The sequence below is a fragment of the Panthera pardus genome, unplaced genomic scaffold (genome assembly GCF_024362965.1).
Source record: "Panthera pardus isolate Hobbes unplaced genomic scaffold, ASM2436296v1 HiC_scaffold_16, whole genome shotgun sequence".
In the NCBI taxonomy this organism is placed as follows: domain Eukaryota; kingdom Metazoa; phylum Chordata; class Mammalia; order Carnivora; family Felidae; genus Panthera; species Panthera pardus.
The window spans coordinates 40,240,529-40,258,967 of record NW_026526721.1 but is presented as its reverse complement, the minus strand read 5'-3'; the positions used below and the strand labels follow the sequence as shown (position 1 = coordinate 40,258,967).

The 18,439-nt window shown below is 37.0% G+C and overlaps 2 protein-coding genes across 4 annotated transcripts in view; one reads left to right on the top strand and one right to left on the bottom strand.

The window, feature by feature from the left end:
• Positions 1 to 10,003, bottom strand: part of ZNF654 (zinc finger protein 654) — a 94,781-nt gene extending 84,778 nt beyond the window's left edge. For both annotated transcript variants that reach the window (XM_019429951.2, XM_053903231.1), the window contains exon 1: positions 9,575 to 10,003. In XM_019429951.2, the coding sequence (XP_019285496.2) occupies positions 9,575 to 9,763 (189 nt within the window). In that variant the 5' untranslated portion in view covers positions 9,764 to 10,003. The remainder of the gene's footprint in view (positions 1 to 9,574) is intronic.
• Positions 10,004 to 10,102: 99 nt separating this feature from the next.
• CGGBP1 (CGG triplet repeat binding protein 1) lies at positions 10,103 to 16,955 on the top strand. Of its 2 annotated transcripts, none has more exons than XM_019429953.2 (3): positions 10,103 to 10,273; positions 10,875 to 11,077; positions 13,303 to 16,955. In XM_019429953.2, the coding sequence occupies exon 3, from the start codon at positions 13,322 to 13,324 to the stop codon at positions 13,823 to 13,825; it is 504 nt and encodes a 167-aa protein (XP_019285498.1). In that variant the 5' UTR covers positions 10,103 to 10,273; positions 10,875 to 11,077; positions 13,303 to 13,321; the 3' UTR covers positions 13,826 to 16,955. The 2 variants fall into 2 exon arrangements, with proteins under 2 accessions (XP_019285498.1, XP_019285499.1); XM_019429954.2 differs by lacking the exon at positions 10,103 to 10,273 and adding an exon at positions 10,571 to 10,722.
• The last annotated feature ends 1,484 nt before the right edge of the window (positions 16,956 to 18,439 follow it).

The following is an 18,439-nucleotide window of genomic DNA, read 5'->3' as shown; positions in this document are numbered from 1 at the left end:
AAATGCCTACATCATGAGATGAAGTGAGGTAAATGACATAAGCAACGTGACATAGTGTTAGGCTACTCATGACCTTTTGACAGTATACCAAAAGAAGGAGCATCTGCTTCGGGACCACAGCTAACCTCAGGTAACTGAAATTGCAAAACAAAACTGCAGATAAAGGGGGCTACTGTACAGACATAACTACTTCTCTTCCCTCTCTCTCTCCTCTTTTCACGTCTCTGTACCATGTTTTACCACAAATGGAGCCAGAAAATGAGCCTGTCTCCCGCTTTCTCAAAGTTAATTAACTGATCAATTATAAAATATCACTTAACCCTGAATGAATATAACTAATCATGTTCTCCATGCCTTCACCTACACAGGTAAGCAATGCTGAACAAAAGTACAGACTAGTGGTTACTCTACATTCATAATCAGCAAACTCAAATGGTTCTGTAGGTCAGTAAATTCTACCCACATCTCTAAGAAGCTACCGCTTTAGAACTCCATTCACATTAAATCTCCAACCAGAGCCACGTACTCTAAACAGATGAACTCTCCTGCTACCCCAAAACTCCTATATAAAGCAACCCCTACATTTGTGTTTTGAATCTTATCTTTCCTTCTCTTTTTGGAATCTTATTTTATAGATTATCCCTTCTTTCTTTTGTAGATTTACCTCTTCCTTTCAAATTAATCATTTTTATCAGATTTTAAACATGCCAAATTCTCACCAGTTTATTTTTTTTAAATCCTCAGCTTTAATCTATAAGCTCTCCACCTTCTACCTATCTTTCCTTCTCCTTTAAAAGTTATCTATACTTACTGTCTCTCTTTCTTTGCCTCTCACTCCTCAAACTACTCCAGTCTGATTCCTACTTCCATCACTACATCAAAACAGCTCTGCTTAAAGTCACCAAAGACCTCCATGTTAACTCAATGGTTGGATCTCAATGGCTTTCAATGTCAAGCACCATTCACTCTATCCTGAAACATTCTCTACCCTTGATTTCTGTGATACCATAGTTACTTGGTTTTCTCCAACGTCTTTACTCTTTCTCAGACTTCATTTGAAGACTCAATCTTTTCTACCAGGCAACTGTACTGTGTAGTCACTGAAGATTCATTTCTAAGTCCCCTTCTTTTCCCACTCCATATTATCTCCTTATGTTAGCTTGTACATACACATGGCTTCAAATGCCATCCATTCACACTGCTAAGATGACCAGACCGCATTTCTGCACTCTGGATTCTGTAAATCCAGGTATCTTTAAGATCTCTCATTGGATGAGAAAAGGCATTTTAAATTCAACATGTTCAAACTAAACAAAACAAAGAATCTCAGCGGACTTCAACTTGCCCAAGAATCCAAAAATAGGCAAGTCTCTTGTAGGCCTCTGCTTTATAGTATTGAATACCCATACTTCATAGAACTTATCAAAGTGATAACTGTACACAAAAACATGGACAATGACTGTTTGCTTACTACTATATATCCAGTGCCTTCTATAACTGACAAGCTTCGACTATAATATCAATGACTCTTTTCCCTACAGCCTAAAAGGAAAGCCTTTTAGCTATTTTCATATTCACCACTGTTTGGAGAGTTGAGTGTCCCGAGTGCTTGCACAGAGTGTCACTGTGCTGGACTTTAAGGTCTTGTGTAACGAATTATACAGACTGACCTCCTCTCATGTTTAGTTTGCCACCAGTATTCCACCATGGCTCTAACCAGGTGACACTGATTGGGTCTCATACTAGGGAACAGATCCATACTGAATAGAGTACACTGGTGAAACAATGAACTGACCTGTCAGAGAAATAGGGAGCTCAGGAATCAATGTGATACATATTACATGAAAGCTAAAGGTTACCTATCCAATACCAGATTTATTAGAAATTACGGAACTTAAAAATACTCTCCAGTGTAGAGCAGGTACTACCATAAATGATTTATAACATAAGTAGGATCTGTATTTAGTCAAATAAATTACCTCAGATTTCAAATGTCCTAATATTCTTACCATTACATATTAGTATACATTTAAAATGGTATACCAATTCACCATATTTTACTGATCACATTGGTTTTTTCAAATAACTTTCCAGACACAGATTTTGCCATAGCTTTATTAAATTTAATTTAAAATTCTTTTTGCTTTTGTTTGTAATTGCTAAGGTATAGTTTAACACTTTTTGGCAGGAAAACAAAGATTCAGTGCCAACAATAATAGTACAACTGGTACCTCACTTCTGTTTGGCAGAACTGCAAAATGATGGTATCATTAAAAAACTCAACAGCAATAAACTTCATTTAAAAATATTTTCTTCTACCATTTTATCTACAAAATTAAAATGGAGATCAATTTTTTGAAGCCAGTATGACTGATGATGGTTATTAGAAAGCAGTATGGACATACTTTTAGTGTAAGACTGTGTATAAAGGAGTTATTTAAATTTAGGGTCTCATTGGTTTACCTAAAATGACCTTCATAAGTTCACTTAACCAATTCATTTTTTTAAAAAATGCACATACTTTTAGGAACCAAGGAGTTGAATTTCATTATACTTAATTAATCTGGCATTTAGTGCATTTATTTACAGAAAATAAGATACAGAGGTAGAAAGAGAAAAAAATAAAATGTGGACTTTTTAATGTTCATTTATTTATTTCGGGAGAGAGCGAGAGCATGAGCAGAGGAGGGGCAGAGACAGAGGGAGAGAGAGAATCCCAAGCAGGCTCCACACTCAGCACAGCTCCCACTGTAAGGCTTGATCTCACAAACTGTGAGAACACGACCTAAACTGAAATCAAGAGTCGGGGAGTAACGGAGTCATCCAGGAGCCCCAAAATGTGTTTTTTATACTTTATTTTTCCTCTGATTGTAAAGGTAGTTGGTTTAACTAAGAAAATATAAAAAATAAATAAGTGTAAAGAAAATAATCAAATTCAGCTATAAACTTATCACTAAGAAATTATCCACCATTAACGATTTGATATATTTCTTTTTCAGTCTTTTTTATATACAGAAGTGACATTACCTGCTTCCTGTGTTTTTTTCAGTAGTTATTATACAACAAACAGTTTTCATATGAATAAATATTCTTTAAAAACATGACTGTTGGGAGGACATAGGATTCTACTATATGTAACAACTCCCCTAACTGCTCATTAAGGTTATTTTCAATATTGTAATGTTAAGGAAAAATTAGTACCATTCAATTCTGAAAACCAACCTAAAACACATTAAACAACAACAGCAACAACAACTAACTGAGATCAACTAATCAACTAACTTATAACCCTAAGTTATAAATTATAATAAGTTATAATTATACTAATGTAATATAATGTATGTAATGTAATATATTAATATGATACTAATTATAATAAATTAATGTTTCTATGGAATTCACCCTTTATGAACACTGGAAATATCCCAAATGTGCCAAATTTTGAAAACTATCTTTGAAAAGCTAAAATTTTAATTTGCAATTTAGTAATAAAAAAATTATTTTGCCAAAAGGAACAAAGTAAATTTGTGTGATGAAATTTTTTCTAGCTCTGAATATTCACTACAGAGTATATCACGAAGTAGGATACTCTTTTTCAAAAGTAAATAAATCACTATGAATTAGTTTCAGTTCTTTTCCTTTTCATCATGTCTATTATTCTTTGCTGAGCTGAAAAACTAATTTGAGACTTCTAGTTAAATGTGGCAGATTGAACACACATTTATTTCTGCTCCCATTTGAAAACTCCACTGAAATAACAGTAAAAATATTTTTGTTTCAAAAGAGCTTAACTCACAAAGAAAAAAACAATGAAAAGGGAGAGATGACAAGATTTAGATAGCTATTATTTAGAAAGGGAGAAGGGAATTTGGGAACAAGCTAATTTGTACTGAAGAACACCAGAAAATCTCAGGAATGTCAAACACCACATATCTCTAAAAGTGGAGGTGAAAGTAGAATGAAAAACAGACCCATGGAGTCTCCCCAAGATCCCTTCCTCTACTAAATCAATGTAAACTCCAGATTCTCTGGAAAGGCTAAACTATAAGAGACTTAGAAGTAATAGGGCAGAGGAGGAAGGGGTTAGAGGGTAGGGAAGTGGATATAGAGAAAAGGGGAGGAGTGGTAAATTCAAAGTGTACAAACTGAACAGTGAGATGGTAAGGTATTCCCCATCTCCTCCATCAAGTAGGCTGGCTAACTGATCATATCTACAACTAGGAAAAAAAAAAATATTTATAAACATGGAGGTAAAGATCATAAGAGCTATAAAAGAGTTGCAACTGATTGCCTTTGGGAAATGTGTGGGTTAAGAAAGGGACAGTATATGCTGCTTTTTATGATAAACCGGGGGGGCGGGGACTAGTTGCCTCTCTAATACCTATTCTTGTTTTCTTTCTTGCTAACAAAATCACAGACCTGTGTTTATCAGGAAAAATGATACAAAAAAAAAAAAAAAAAAAAAAAGAAAATTCCTAGCATTTTTTCCAGATGGAGATACCTAACAAGATGAAAATGAAAGTCACTGAGTAGGATTTGGGCAATATATGTTTGGTTTACCCCTGTTCCTGCTACTTAGAACCCAGATGTGATGACTGGGACTCCAGCAACTATCTTGGGTCATGAAGCAAATGTGAGATAAGACAAGGACGACCGATAAGAAAGAGCAAATGATGGTACAATGATCATAAAGCTACTATATCATTCCTATACTACCCATTCAAGACTTTTCACATAAAAAAAAAAAGAAATGTATACAACTGTTTAAGGTATTCAAGTCAAGTCTCTATTATCAGCAAAATGCAATTCCTGATATTCAAGTCCTGTATGATGTTTTAAAATAAATACATATAAAACACTTATAAAAATTAAAAGTAAATTAAAAATAATTCCAATTAATAGCAAGAATTGTTAATAATGCATTCTTACACCCTAAGAAACTACTAAAGAACTATAAATACTATGTAAATTCTATATTAAGACTAAGAAATCAAGATTATATTTTCCAAATACAATTAAATTTTTAATTTCTCTAAAGTAACAATGTTTAAACCATGAGGCAAATCCTTTTTATCTGTTACATTGTCTCTTGGGTACCTATTCAAGTGCCCAGTACACAGTAGTTGTTAAAATTTTCTTAAGGATCACTGAATACTTTTTTGCCATTTGTATCAGTAATACAGATGTAAAGTATCCAGTGAGTTCCAAAGTAAAGATATAGTGGGGTTTCTCAATTTAGGCACTACTGATATTTTGAGCCAGATAATTCTTTGTTGCTGGGCTGCTCTGTGCATTTTAAGATGTTCAACACCCTCCCTGGCCTCTACCCACAATACACCAGTAGCAACCCCCCAATTAAGATAATCAAAAATATTGTCTTTGCCAAATGTCCGCTGAAGGAAACAAAATCTCTGAGAAAATGCTGTTGTTTTTGCACATCATTTAATATTTCATCAGGATCTTCTAGTTAAATAACAGAATTTTAGAACTGTAACATTCCCAAATTTTCTCTAAATTTTATTGTGGGATATAAACTATAAGTGACTTACAGATTAGATTATCTCTAATGTCCCTCTTAAACCTTCAGAGGATTTTGCAGGAGAGAAATATTAATAGCTTCTATCTATTTAATCTTAACTATGTGCTAGGTATAGTACTGAGGACTTCAGGTTCATTCACTCCTTTTATACTCATGACATCCTCATGGGATGGCTATTAACTCTACTGTAGTAAAAAACAATTTAAAAGTCTATGTTAGTCAACATATCAATGTGTTTCCAGAAATACTTCTTTATCACTCACTATATTCATTCTGGCACTAAACTAAGAAAGTTCTTAACTTGTTAGTATACAGTTTTCGATGAAAACATTTCAATATATCTAGCCAACAAGGTAAGCTGAATTATTACAACCTTCAGGCATTGGAGAAATAGTTCACAATACCAAACAAGTCAGAGAAATAATTATCTGACTGTTTCTTGAAGTATTTTTTATACTGTGACACTAAAGAGGACTTTTACAACTTTTCACCCATGATTCCCAGAGTACTTCCGGTAACTACTTTTCCCCTTTGCACCACTTGCCAAAAAAAAAAAAAAAAAAAAAAAAAAAAAAAAAAAAAAAAAAAAAAAAAAAAAAAAAAAAAAAAATCATTTTATAATTATTTGAAGATTTATTTGTGATTTCAAGAGAAATTGAATTGAAGGCTGGGTTCAAATCCCAATTCACCCTCCTACTAGAACTGAAAATAAGTTAACTTGTTCAAGCCTCAATTTCAACTATGTAACTTGTGTAATAAAACCAATATGAAGGCCTTAAGAGTTAGCAGGCCCTCAATAAAAATTATTCTCCCCCTCCTTTCATCCTAAAAGCAAATTAAATATCAGTTACAAGCCAATTCTATTTAAGCATTTGCTCAGGGTCTACTAATAAGAGCCAAGGGAGGATGTGATAGGGGCAGTTAGTCCAACACTACACCAGGTAACTATTTGGAAACCAACACTTTCAATCTCTCAAATCTATCACCTCAAAAACTAGCTGAAAGCTGAGGGGCTATTCCCTTAATCTGAGATTTTACAATTACTTGTATTGTTTCTCAAACAGAAAAGTATATCATCAACTGCACTGAGTGTAGGCATAATTATTACCACTTTATATCACCTCTGTCTTCTGTTTTACTTCTCCCTATGGTAAAAGATACAAGAACCTCTCTTGAAGTGTTCCTTCCTCTCTCCCTTCACCCACACAACTAACTGCCAAGAAATTTTGGTTCATATTTCTCTCTAAAAGGAGGAAGATAAATTGAAGCCTTTCTTTTCAATGCCAGAACCGTCTGTGTATAATTCATGTATTTTTTAAATTATTTTTTAATGCTTATTTATTTTTGAGAGAGAGAGAGAGAGAGGGAGAGAGCACGTGCACAAGAGGAGGAGGGGCAGACACACACACACACACACACACACACACACACACACACACAAAATCCAAAGCAGGCTTCAGGCTTGAGTTGTCACTGCAGAGCCTGATATGGGGCTCGAACCCACAAACCATGAGATCATGACCTGAGCCGAAGCTGGACACCCAACCAACTGAACCACCCAGGTGTCCCTAATTCATGTATGTTAACCGACACCCACCCAAGTGCATATTATGCATTTTGCAGATTACCCATGATTAAGTAATCTAATGAATATAAATTACTTCATATTATCCTTAGTGAATATTAGAAAACCAAATGCTTAAAAAGAAAATCTTTGGGAATTAGATTATATGATCCACTGTTTCCTTTACTGGCAAATGAAACAGAACTACTATACTAGATTATATTAATCAATGGATAAAATTCAACTTAAGACAGATAATCTTTTATTCCATCTTAAAGTTTTAATGTAAAAAAGACTTTACAAAGCTCACCTGGAAGGTGGAAATAGGACAAGAACCCAGGAACAAATCTACTGGTAATCTAGAGTACTATAAAATATGTAATGAGGTTTCAGGTAAAAGTTGGTAACATGAAAGTATGTCAGTTTAACTTAACTCATAATTTAGCAATATAAAATAAAGGTTCGTTAAGTACTTCCTGTTTAATTTACTTTCCTGGATATTTAGAAGGCAGCGAACTTTTATAGAACCATCAACTTCATTTGTTCTTAAAATAATTTACTGTCACTGTTCGGATGCTGTATTTCCCAGGCCAAATTTATTCATTTGTTCTTAAAACCGATTTCAAGATACAGAAGAAGAATAGTTAAAAGTTCTACAAAAATGTTCTGGCCTCAAAATTTTAAGTGCTACAGCAATTAACAATTATCTGATCAAGTAAATCCACAAAGCTAAATGTAACCAAAGCCAAGTCGCTCATTAAAAATATAAAAAGCAATACATAGAAAAAAAATGAAAAAAACCCTTTCTGCCCGTGAATGTATTTAAAAAATCAACTGTAACCTAATTTTTGGAAGTTTAAAATTCCCATAGATGCAAAGTATACTGATAACATGGTTTCTACACGTAAAATACACAATAAGAAGATATGTACTGTAAAGACACTGAGCCTCTAAATCCAGTGAATGCCAATACCAAAGCATATGCAAACATATACTTCCAAGAAAGTCACCAAAGAGCAATGTCAAAGAAAACTGACACACTTCATCCCAAGACAATTTCCACCTTCAAACCAATTTATCTATAGAGGTGGGAGGAGGGAGTCGAAAACAATTTAAACATTAAAAACTTAACTGAAAAGGTCAATCCATCCGTTTTCTTTCAATGCCTGGAAAGGCATAACATCAAATTTCAGCAAATACAATGCCCACCGCTGGTTAACTTCATTCCTACTTGTTACCAAGATGAAATTAATAGCTACCTTCAATTAACATGTAAAAGATGCAAACCCTTTACATATTCACCCATTTAATTACTCTTCCTATTTGACTGAAGAGGAAACTAAGGCACAGAGAGATTAAGTAACCAGTAGGTTACTTAGGTTACAAGGTAACAAGACTAGGAAGTGGTGGAGCCATGATTCAAACCCTATACTGTAAGATAATAAACAAATAAAACAAGGGAATGGAGTGTTAAAGGAATAAAAAAAAAATCCAATTCGCAAGAGTATGGTGAATGAGAACGAAATATTTAAAGTATAAATACACGTAGAAGTGAGTGTAAATTACACAAATTTTACCCCTAGACAAGTACTTTCTTGCTATAATATTTGATTACAGTCAAACACTTTCAACTACATCAAATCGTAGTGGCAGACGACCAAGTAAATAATTTACCGTCACTGTTTAGACACTGTATTTTACAGGCTACATAAAATACATTGTAATTTAAAACATGATGGGGGTGGTGAGGTAATCGGAGCAATAGTTTAAGGAAAACTACTTTCTCTATCAACAGCTCATTAAAAAACAAACTACGTGTGTCGGGGAACCGGGGTAAGAAAAGGAAAGATGACAATCACACTGCCTTAACCCCACCTCCCAAAAAAGTAACTAACAGTGGGTCAGCGCCTAAAACCAACTGGAGAAATGGCCCAGTGGGATCTCGTGAGGGGATGACAGGAGACCCTAGCAGAGGGGGAGGGGTGGCGATGACAGGAGAGGGGGCGGTAGAGAGATGGCACGCCTCCCATCTCCGAAAAAGGGGAGAATACGGGGGGCAAGGGGCGGAGAAGGGAAGGCAGGAAATGTTGCCAGAGATTCCAAATGAGGTGAGAAGGAACAGGGTAGGAAACCCAAGAAGGCGGGACCCTCGGGCAGAAAGGGGTCTGTTTGGAGCAGAGGAGGCATGTCAGTACACAGTTTTCCTGCCAGCTGACCCCCCTTCTCTCCAGCCCTTCCAACCCCTGACAAACTCACTTTCTCAGCAACCCTAAACCCGCGGGTCATCCCAGTCCCGCTCCCTGCCCCCCACCCCAAGCCGGATAGGTGGAGGAGGGAGCTTCACTCTCTCTCCTTGTTGGGCTGGTAGAGCGGACACCGGACACAGCCCTGATTCGAGAACGAAAAGGCCAGGAAAAGCAGGGAGGCCCAGGACCCGGGTGACAAGTCCGGGCGGCCGACGGGCGCCTCACCTGACAGAAGCGTCGGCAGTAATCCCGACTGCTGATCCCAAAGCCGCCGACACCGCAGCTGCCGCTGCCAGCGCCACCTCTGCCGTCACCCGCAGCTCTGAGCCCAACAGGGCCTGGCGGGGACTCCACAATGGCCACGAGCTCTTCTCCGAGGCGTTCGGCCTCTTGATCGCTCTCTTCCTCCGCCATGAGGCTCTCGCCGCCCAGCGCGTACCAGCCCCTACGCCGCCGCCGCTGTAGCTGCCTCGGCTAACCTCCTCCTCCTCTAGTTCCCTCCCCCTTCCCTCCGCCCGAGCCGGACAGGGGCCTCTCGGCTGGCTCTACTTCCGGCTCCGCCCACCCACGCCCCCAGTTTTCATTGGATATATCAAGTTGCCAATCACACACATGCCCACCCCTCCACTCCCATTGGCCGAATCAGCCGTCTGTTTGATAGACTTGCGGTCCGTTGGTCAATGCTGCTCGGCGGTTGCTGGGGACCGCCTACGAGCTTTGCCGTAGGCGGCGCAAGAGGACGGGGCGCGGCGGGGGACACGGCGGCCGCCGCGGGGCTCGATCGGGCAACGGCGACGACGACGGCGGCGGCGGCGGCGGCGGGTTTTCCTCCTCCTTCACCCCCTGGCTCCTTTTTTTCTTCTTCCTCCTTTCCTTTCCGGCCGGGTCTCGTCCACTTCCCCTATCGGCGGCCCCGATCCTACGGTACCGAGGAACTAGGGAGGCCGAGGGTGGGCCCGGCCGTTGGTGCGGGCTTTGGGCCCGGGGCCTTCCGTCCTGAAGCGGGAGCCGGGGGCGGGGCCGGGGCGCCGTTGTCGGCGGGAGGAAGAGGGAGGAGACGGGAAGCCTGACAGCGGACGCCTCCGCCAGGCGCCCGCCGCCTCCTCCCCTGAGACTGCCGCCAACTCTGCTGTCGAGTTCCCGGGCCCACGGCCGGCGGCTGGGTCTCGGCCCTGCCCAGCTAGCGGGGCAAGGGTTGTGGGGCGCCAGCGTGCTGAGCTTGGCGCGGGAGGAGGGAGTCTAGACGCCGGGAACGTCCCGCGCCCCGCCTTTCCCTCCCCCTCCCGAACCCTCGGGCCTGGGGCGCGCGAGGAGGTGCAAAGCGGGGCAGACAACTGAGAAAGGACTGGGTTGAGGAGTGTGGAGGTGTTGAGGTAAACGTTGGGATCCGGATTTGGGTGAAGTTACCTAAAGGGAGCGATTTCAAAGACACCTGCGTGGTGGCTGTGTTGTTCGTCTTTTTATCTACCCTTCTTCCCTCCCCCTCCCCCATTTTTTCTTTCCATTTGTTTTTCATGTTTTACAGTAAAGGCATGACTTCCCGGCACCGCAGGGAAAATAGGGTGCAAGCCCAGAAACTATTTCCCCATCACCACTTGTTGAAAAACTGATTTGAAAGCATCTCCGGGTTTGAACAAACGAAAGTTCCAGGATTTCCATCGTCTCTGGTTTTGCTCTGGAGACCATTCACTGCTAAGTATCAAGACGAAAAAACTGGAAACTGACCGGGTAAACATTTAAACTTGAAAACTTACGAGTTTTATTTCGATCTAGTAAATAATTTGCTTCTCTTTTATTGGCTAACTTTTTAACTTCCTCGTTTAAAATATCTTTACCTTTTGTTGAAAACACTTGTTATTCAGGTCTGTAAAGTCGGGCATCCTCTACTGGGTGGATATTTGCCTCTGCAGTAACACAAACAGACTTTTTGAAAGTTACAAGTCTTTGGAATGTATAGGCCTTTAGCATTAGCACAAATGATGGAGCATTTTATGCTTCAAAGAATAATGAACATGTTTATTGTTTTAAAGTTTGAAATCCAAATATTTAAAGACAGAGGACTTTTCTCATTGAAAAATTTAAGCATTCCTGGGCACAGATACTTAATGTTTTTCATTACTAGCCTAGAACCATTAATCATATTTGGGACTGATTTGCTGTAAGAGTAAAAACACTACCATTGGGGCGCCTGGTTGGCTCAGTCAGTTGAACATCGAACTCTTGATCTCAGGGTGGTGAGTTCAAGCGCTGTGTTGGGCTCCGAGCAGGATGTGAAGCCTACTTAAGAGGGGGGAAAAAAAAACAAAAGAAAAAAGAAAGAAACTATTATAAAGTACAAAAATGTGTAATAATAATTCACTACTATTTTGTGGGGCAGGAATCATATCTGTCTTGTATGCCATTAAAAACCTGTAGTCTAACAAAATTTGACACATGAGAGTCCAGCATTAAACAATTTTTTTAATGGAAAGAAAACAATTAAATCTATTAAAATCTAAACTTTATCATATTTTCCAGAATTTCTGTGAAATGTTACCTTTCTGAATTTATGTCCACAGGTGTCATACATAACACATATATTAGCAATTTAGAGGTCTTTTGAGAGAGATTTCATATAACCCAGCTATGAATTCTCTAGTATGGGTTAAGGGAATAACTTCATTATTGCTGATTTTTTAATTTGTTATATATAGGTTAATGTAAGAGCTTAGTCCGAAGGAATAGCTCCAGAGAACAAATGGTTGTCACTGAAAATATTTGTTTGGTATCTCAATTTTTCAGTGTCCATAGAAGTAATGTCATGATTTTGGTAATAATCATAAAAATTTGTTATTAGGATAAATTAATAAATTATCATGCCACTCCTGAGTTAAAGATTCAGAAAAATAACAAAGATAATCATTTACTTTCCATCGAATTGTGATTGAGCACCTATCATATACTAGGCACTATGTTAACTTTTTAGATTTGTGCTAACTTACTAGTTAATAGGTAAAATAAATAATTAACAAAGGTATTTTTAATGGTAAAAAGAGGAAACAAGTATTAGAAAAAGCATTTGCATATCTTGATCATCACCTTTATAAAACTCAGTGGAGGTATATTTGCATTAAAATATGACTGGGGCACCTGGGTGGCTCAGTCAGTTGAGTGTCTGACTCTTGATTTCAACTCAGGTCATGATCTTGCCTTTCAAGGGGTTGAGCCCCATGTTGGGCTCTGTGCTGACAGCCCAGAGCCTGCTTGAGATTCTCGCTCTCCCACTCTCTCTGCCCCTCCCCCACTTGTGCTCGGTCTCTCTCAAATAAATAAACTTTTTAAAACATGACTTACTTTGAGCTCTGTATTTTGGCTTTAAAATTTAATGTCCTTGTTGCTGCTATTAATTGCAGCTGGTCTGTGTTCTTTCTTGGTTTTTACTTTTTGTTTTTTCCGAACAGTTTTGGACATTACATCCATCTTCATATAGAAATAAGCCAGTTTAGTGGCCCACCTGTTTGAACAGACTTTGTACATAATTCCCTACAATTGTGTTCCTAAAATCAGTTGCCCCAAAACTGTGATGGGAAAAGAAGCTCTTTTAAACTTCAATACACATCTAAGTTGAATGAGAGTAATATAATTGATACCCTAAATATTGGCATCAGATCAGGTTTTCCTAAAAGATAGTGACATCTGGAATAGTTGGAAGTTCTTTTTTCATAATTCTAATTTATTTGAATTTCATCAAATTCAAGGAATGGACCTGATTGTTACTAGTAATTTGCTCTGGTTTTGCCTTCCCTTACATATTTTCAGGTAAGTTAAGAGTTAATAGACACAGTCTATTAATTTGAATTAAGTTTTCTGAAATCTTTAAATCTTAAAATACTCATACCTGTCTTTTGTTTGTTAATTACTTCCTGAATGAATTGTTGTTATAACACTTATCTTTGTTTCTCTTGTCTCTGAAGAACCTTATTCAGAGTCAGAATGGAAAGATTTGTAGTGACAGCACCACCTGCCCGAAACCGTTCTAAGACTGCTTTGTATGTGACTCCCCTGGATCGAGTCACTGAGTTTGGAGGTGAGCTGCACGAAGATGGAGGAAAACTCTTCTGCACTTCTTGCAATGTGGTTCTGAATCATGTTCGCAAGTCTGCCATTAGTGACCACCTTAAGTCAAAGACTCATACCAAGAGGAAGGCCGAATTTGAAGAGCAGAACGTGAGAAAGAAGCAGAGGCCCCTAACTGCATCCCTTCAGTGCAACAGTACTGCGCAAACAGAGAAAGTCAGTGTTATCCAGGACTTTGTGAAAATGTGCCTGGAAGCCAACATCCCACTCGAGAAAGCTGATCACCCAGCAGTCCGTGCTTTCCTGTCTCGCCATGTGAAGAATGGAGGCTCCATACCTAAGTCAGACCAGCTGAGGAGAGCATACCTGCCTGATGGATATGAGAATGAGAATCAGCTCCTCAACTCCCAAGATTGTTGACAAGGAGGTTACCACCATTGTGATCAAGATAAATGTGGAGTATTAAAGTTATGTGTTGATTGTGTGGTTCATTTTTATATTTATTTCATTTAAAATCATGTGATGCAGAATAGTTTTGCAATGTGTATATAGTTGCAGGCAAAAAACAAAAAACAAAAAAAAAAAAACCTCACTGCAAAACTTACTGTTAATTTTAGTCACCAATGGTGTAAAGCAAAACTTAGGGTTTAGAGTGTGCTAGGATACCTGAAACCTGATGGTTATCTTTAAAATTGATGGTTTTTCTCCTGAAATGTTTGTGCATGGAAGAACTGCCCTGCTTTTTTACCCTGTTGCCATATATGATTATTCCTTGTGAAATTACTTAATTACTTGGATTGAACACTAGCCTAGGAAATTGAAGCTGCTGCCAGGCAACACCACTCACAGTAACTTAAAGGAATTATTTCTGATTAGAGGATCCTCTTCAAAAAGGAAGGGATGGTGGGAAACTGTTCTTCTATCTTCAGATCCCTTGCAGAAATGACTGTCTTTATTTCAAACTATGCTTGTATATGATGTAGTTACCTTATCTATCCTTCAGTTCCTCACTGTCTTTTTTTCACCCTTTTGAAAGGCTTATTGTATTAGTAGCAGCTTCAAGTGACCAAAAGACTAAAATCGTTCTTTTAATGTCAGTGCCAAAAGCCATGGGGAATTTTGCAGTGACATGATTTTAGTCTCTTACTATAAACAAATTTTTTTAACCATAGCTTTCATTTCAAGCATCATCTTGAACTTGCAAGCTTTTTTTTTTCCCAATGTCTTGATGTTAAAAGATTTAAAGATTGGCATTTTTATTTAAACATAGACATTTTATGATTGAGTTTCCTGTTTTTACAGAAGACTAGTAATTAGCTTTTGGCTGACAGATCAGATAATAAGGAAATTACTTTCTATACATTAATGTTTCCATATGATTTATAAGACTAGGTAAATAGAACCGAGTTAACTTACTTTCACTTTTATGCGCTTTTGCCTCTGGTGGTGCAAGGTTTTTAAACATGGATGGTAAACAATTGTCTAGAAAGACTGGCAAGATTTTTGTAGTGGGAGATCTGGCAGTATCCTGCATAACTGTTTGGGTGAGGAAATAATCAGTCCTATTAAAGGTCAACCATGTTCAGGAAATGATCTCTGCGAACCTCACTTATCCTGTAAGTTATATCCTCTCCATTGGAGACCCAAATTATATTTTTTAAAAACTAAACAGCTGAAGACTTGGACTAGAGCTTTAAAAAAAAAACAAACTTAAATTTCTTGAAAACGTTTAAGTTTAAAATACTCATGAAATATATTTCTATTACAAAGCACTAACATGAATGCCCTATGTGACTTGGAGTTATCTTTGAGGTCATTTTGCCACAAATCTTCATTTGAAAAAAAAAAAAAAAAACAAACCAAAGTGAGTAAGAAGGTTATGTTTTCCAGAAACAGCTTTCCATGTCTTAAGTTTCTTTTACAGACTTAAGTTCCTAGTTCGGGTTGTCAAAGTGCCCATCTGATTTTTAGATTTTATGTTAGTTTTTGTGTTGTTTTCATTTTAAAATAAGCCTGCCACCAAGAAAAAAAAAAAATTGCTCGGCAAAATTTGAGTTTTTCTCACGTTTAGTTATGTAAAGTAGCACAATTAATGCCTGGAGTAGTGCTGTCATTGCTAAAGCACATACATGAGGAGACCAGCAGCAAAACATAACCAAAATATACTTTGCTTTTACTTCCCCTAGTAAAGAATTTGCAGGCAACCATGTTTCTTTTGAATTAACTAAGATGGTAGAATATCTAAGAAGCTAGGAAAATAATTGAGTTTTATAGCATTTTCAGAATACAAAAATAAGGTTAGATATACAATCATTCTAATTTTTCAAAATTCCATGTGATTCAGACTGCTCCCTATTTTAATATTAATTTGCACTAACAGCAAACACATAGTGGCAGAACAGTTTTGAGTAGTCCTAAGCAGTAAACTGGATGATGTTGCACAAGAAAAACCAATAATTCACATTTGAGTTTCTAGTAGTTATTATTGATTTGATGATCGTTTAGGTCCCATATGTGTTCATGTATTTCTCCAGGCTCCTAACTATTCCCACATATATATCTAGGGGCATAATTCTTCCTCCTATTAGGATCATATCATGTCCTTAGAAGCATTTTCCATCCTGTTGTGGAGGTTTAATATGTTTGTTTACTGATTATGAAACTTTTTGTTCCCTGAAACTGGTTAACTTTGTCTCATAGTTCAATAGGTAAGGCAGAATGATTGCTTTAGCCTGCTCAAACTGGTACAAATCCGTGAAGCCATGGTTGGCATATGTTGGATAACAAACGAAAATGTCTAAGGTGTATGCTGCCATGAAGGTGTAATGGACATGTGTACAGAAGCTTTCAATCTTAACTATATAGTGTTAGTGTGATGCTATACTATTGGAAAAATAGCAGTTTTTTTTCTATTTTATAAGTTGTATGCATAAACATAAGATTTGTAATGTTTCATTTATAAACTGCCTTCTTCAACACATGCTTACCTGTTAATAGTGTTTTCTTGAAGTATGGTAGTATGTCTTCCAGAATTTCACTATATGCTTACAGTAAATAGTTACTAGCTTGTTGAAATGTTAAATTCCTTGTTGTTGTTGTTTTGTTTTGTTTTGTTTTAATTCTGTGGGGCATATAGCAAGCCTGAAAGACATTGTAATTATTTCCTACAGGGTGAAAATTTAGAAAGATTGTGTATGAGAGCCTAAATAGTTATTTTATTCATTATCATCTTTAAAACTTTTTTTTTTTTTTTTTTTAAACAAATGCTACTTCCAGTTAATGCATTTGGCCCTACTGATTTTGGGGGACCAGAAAACTTTAAAGAAAAAGCTCTGCATCTTACAATTGTAACCAATTAAGTATCAGCTTGGGATTTTTCTGAAGTATTCATTGCTTAAAAACTGTTGTAAGTAAAAGTTGGCAAGATCTCCAAGCAGAAAGTTCCATGTTAAAACTTTTGCCTGAAAGAATTTGTATGTGAATGTTAATGGAAAACACATTTAAACAAAATAAAATTTAAAGTGGCCCAAAACGAAAGCCACAAACATTTCGTCATTTGGTGCTTAGTCTTTGTGAGGGCTCTCTGTGGTTTGACTTGCCCCAACTGACTTTAAATGAGTACAAATCACCTTAAAACATATTCATTAAATAGAAGATTCATCCTATAATTTGATTGAAAATCTTAGCCTGAAATAAATTGCTTTAGTTTCTGGTCAGCACTGATTAACTTGTGAATAGTGAAGTGACTGTCCTAAACCTTCATTTATCTCAATCCATACTATCATAGACTTCTAAGGTAAATACAGTTCTTACCTAGTGGTATTCTACTTGTATCCAAGATACTGTATTCATTAAAAGTTTACTATGTTTATTTTTGTATTCCCATGATTTTTTTTTTTTTTTTTTTTTTTGCTCACGCATGTATCCTTAGTATAATGTGTCACTTTTAAAGTTTTGTCTCTGTGACTTTTAGAAATAAATTTCAAAAAAATTGTTTCAGAAGTTTTTGAAAGTACATTTTGTGAGTCAGTAACATATATTTTTTTAATTAATTATTCATTTAGTCTCTACACCCAATGTGTGGCTGAAACTCAAGACCCCAACACCAAGAGTCACATGCTCTATCAACCGAGCCAGCCAAGCATCCTGTATTTCATTTTTTTAAGTAACATATTTTATTGTTCCAAAATAACAGAATTTTACTAATTGAGTTTTTTCTACTAGTTACATCTCTATAGGATTATTAGCCTGTGTCTAATGTAACAGCATATATTCTGTCAAATCAGATTCACATCATAGCTACAGATAGCTCTTTTCCTTAAAAATCACATAGGTAAGTTAAAATAACCTAATCAGTGCTTTTAATTGGAAACATTTTCATTTTCTACTTACAGAAATATTAATCATGAAAGACGAGGGCCTAATTTGCACTTTATACATTTTATTGGTTTTTCAAAGATTTGCTATATTCTTATTCACCACTGGGGGTTAAAAAATGCATAGAAGTTGCAAATTGTCTTGCCTTTTAGTAGTTTTATGTAGTTTTGAGGGCATATATTTCTCCTGTCTGACAAAAAAAATTAATGAATTTATAAAGTAATTAACTATTTTTCCTGCAATCAAAATGGTAGAAAGGAACTTAAAAAAAAACAGTCAATACTTCTGCTTGCAGTTTAATATAAACCCATTAACCCATCAATGATCTTTTTAGGAAAAGTCTTTACTTTTCCTAAAGAATATCATCAAAACCTTTATTAAATGTAAACCAATTGAATATATGTGTCTCTAGGTCTCATTAACAGTTCCCGTTTTTTTCTATGTGTAAACTGAGTTGTATTATGTACCTGTAACACCGTATGTCATGATGCAAAGATGCTTCTGGGTTCAGGCTAGCTAACCTAGCCCTAAGAAAGCTAAAACTAGGTGGTAGAATAGAAGTACTTGTGATCTGATGTATTTGATAATGTATGGTATGATTTCCATCTGATTACTCTTCAATATGTTACTTAATTTTGGTTGTTTTATATGCATACT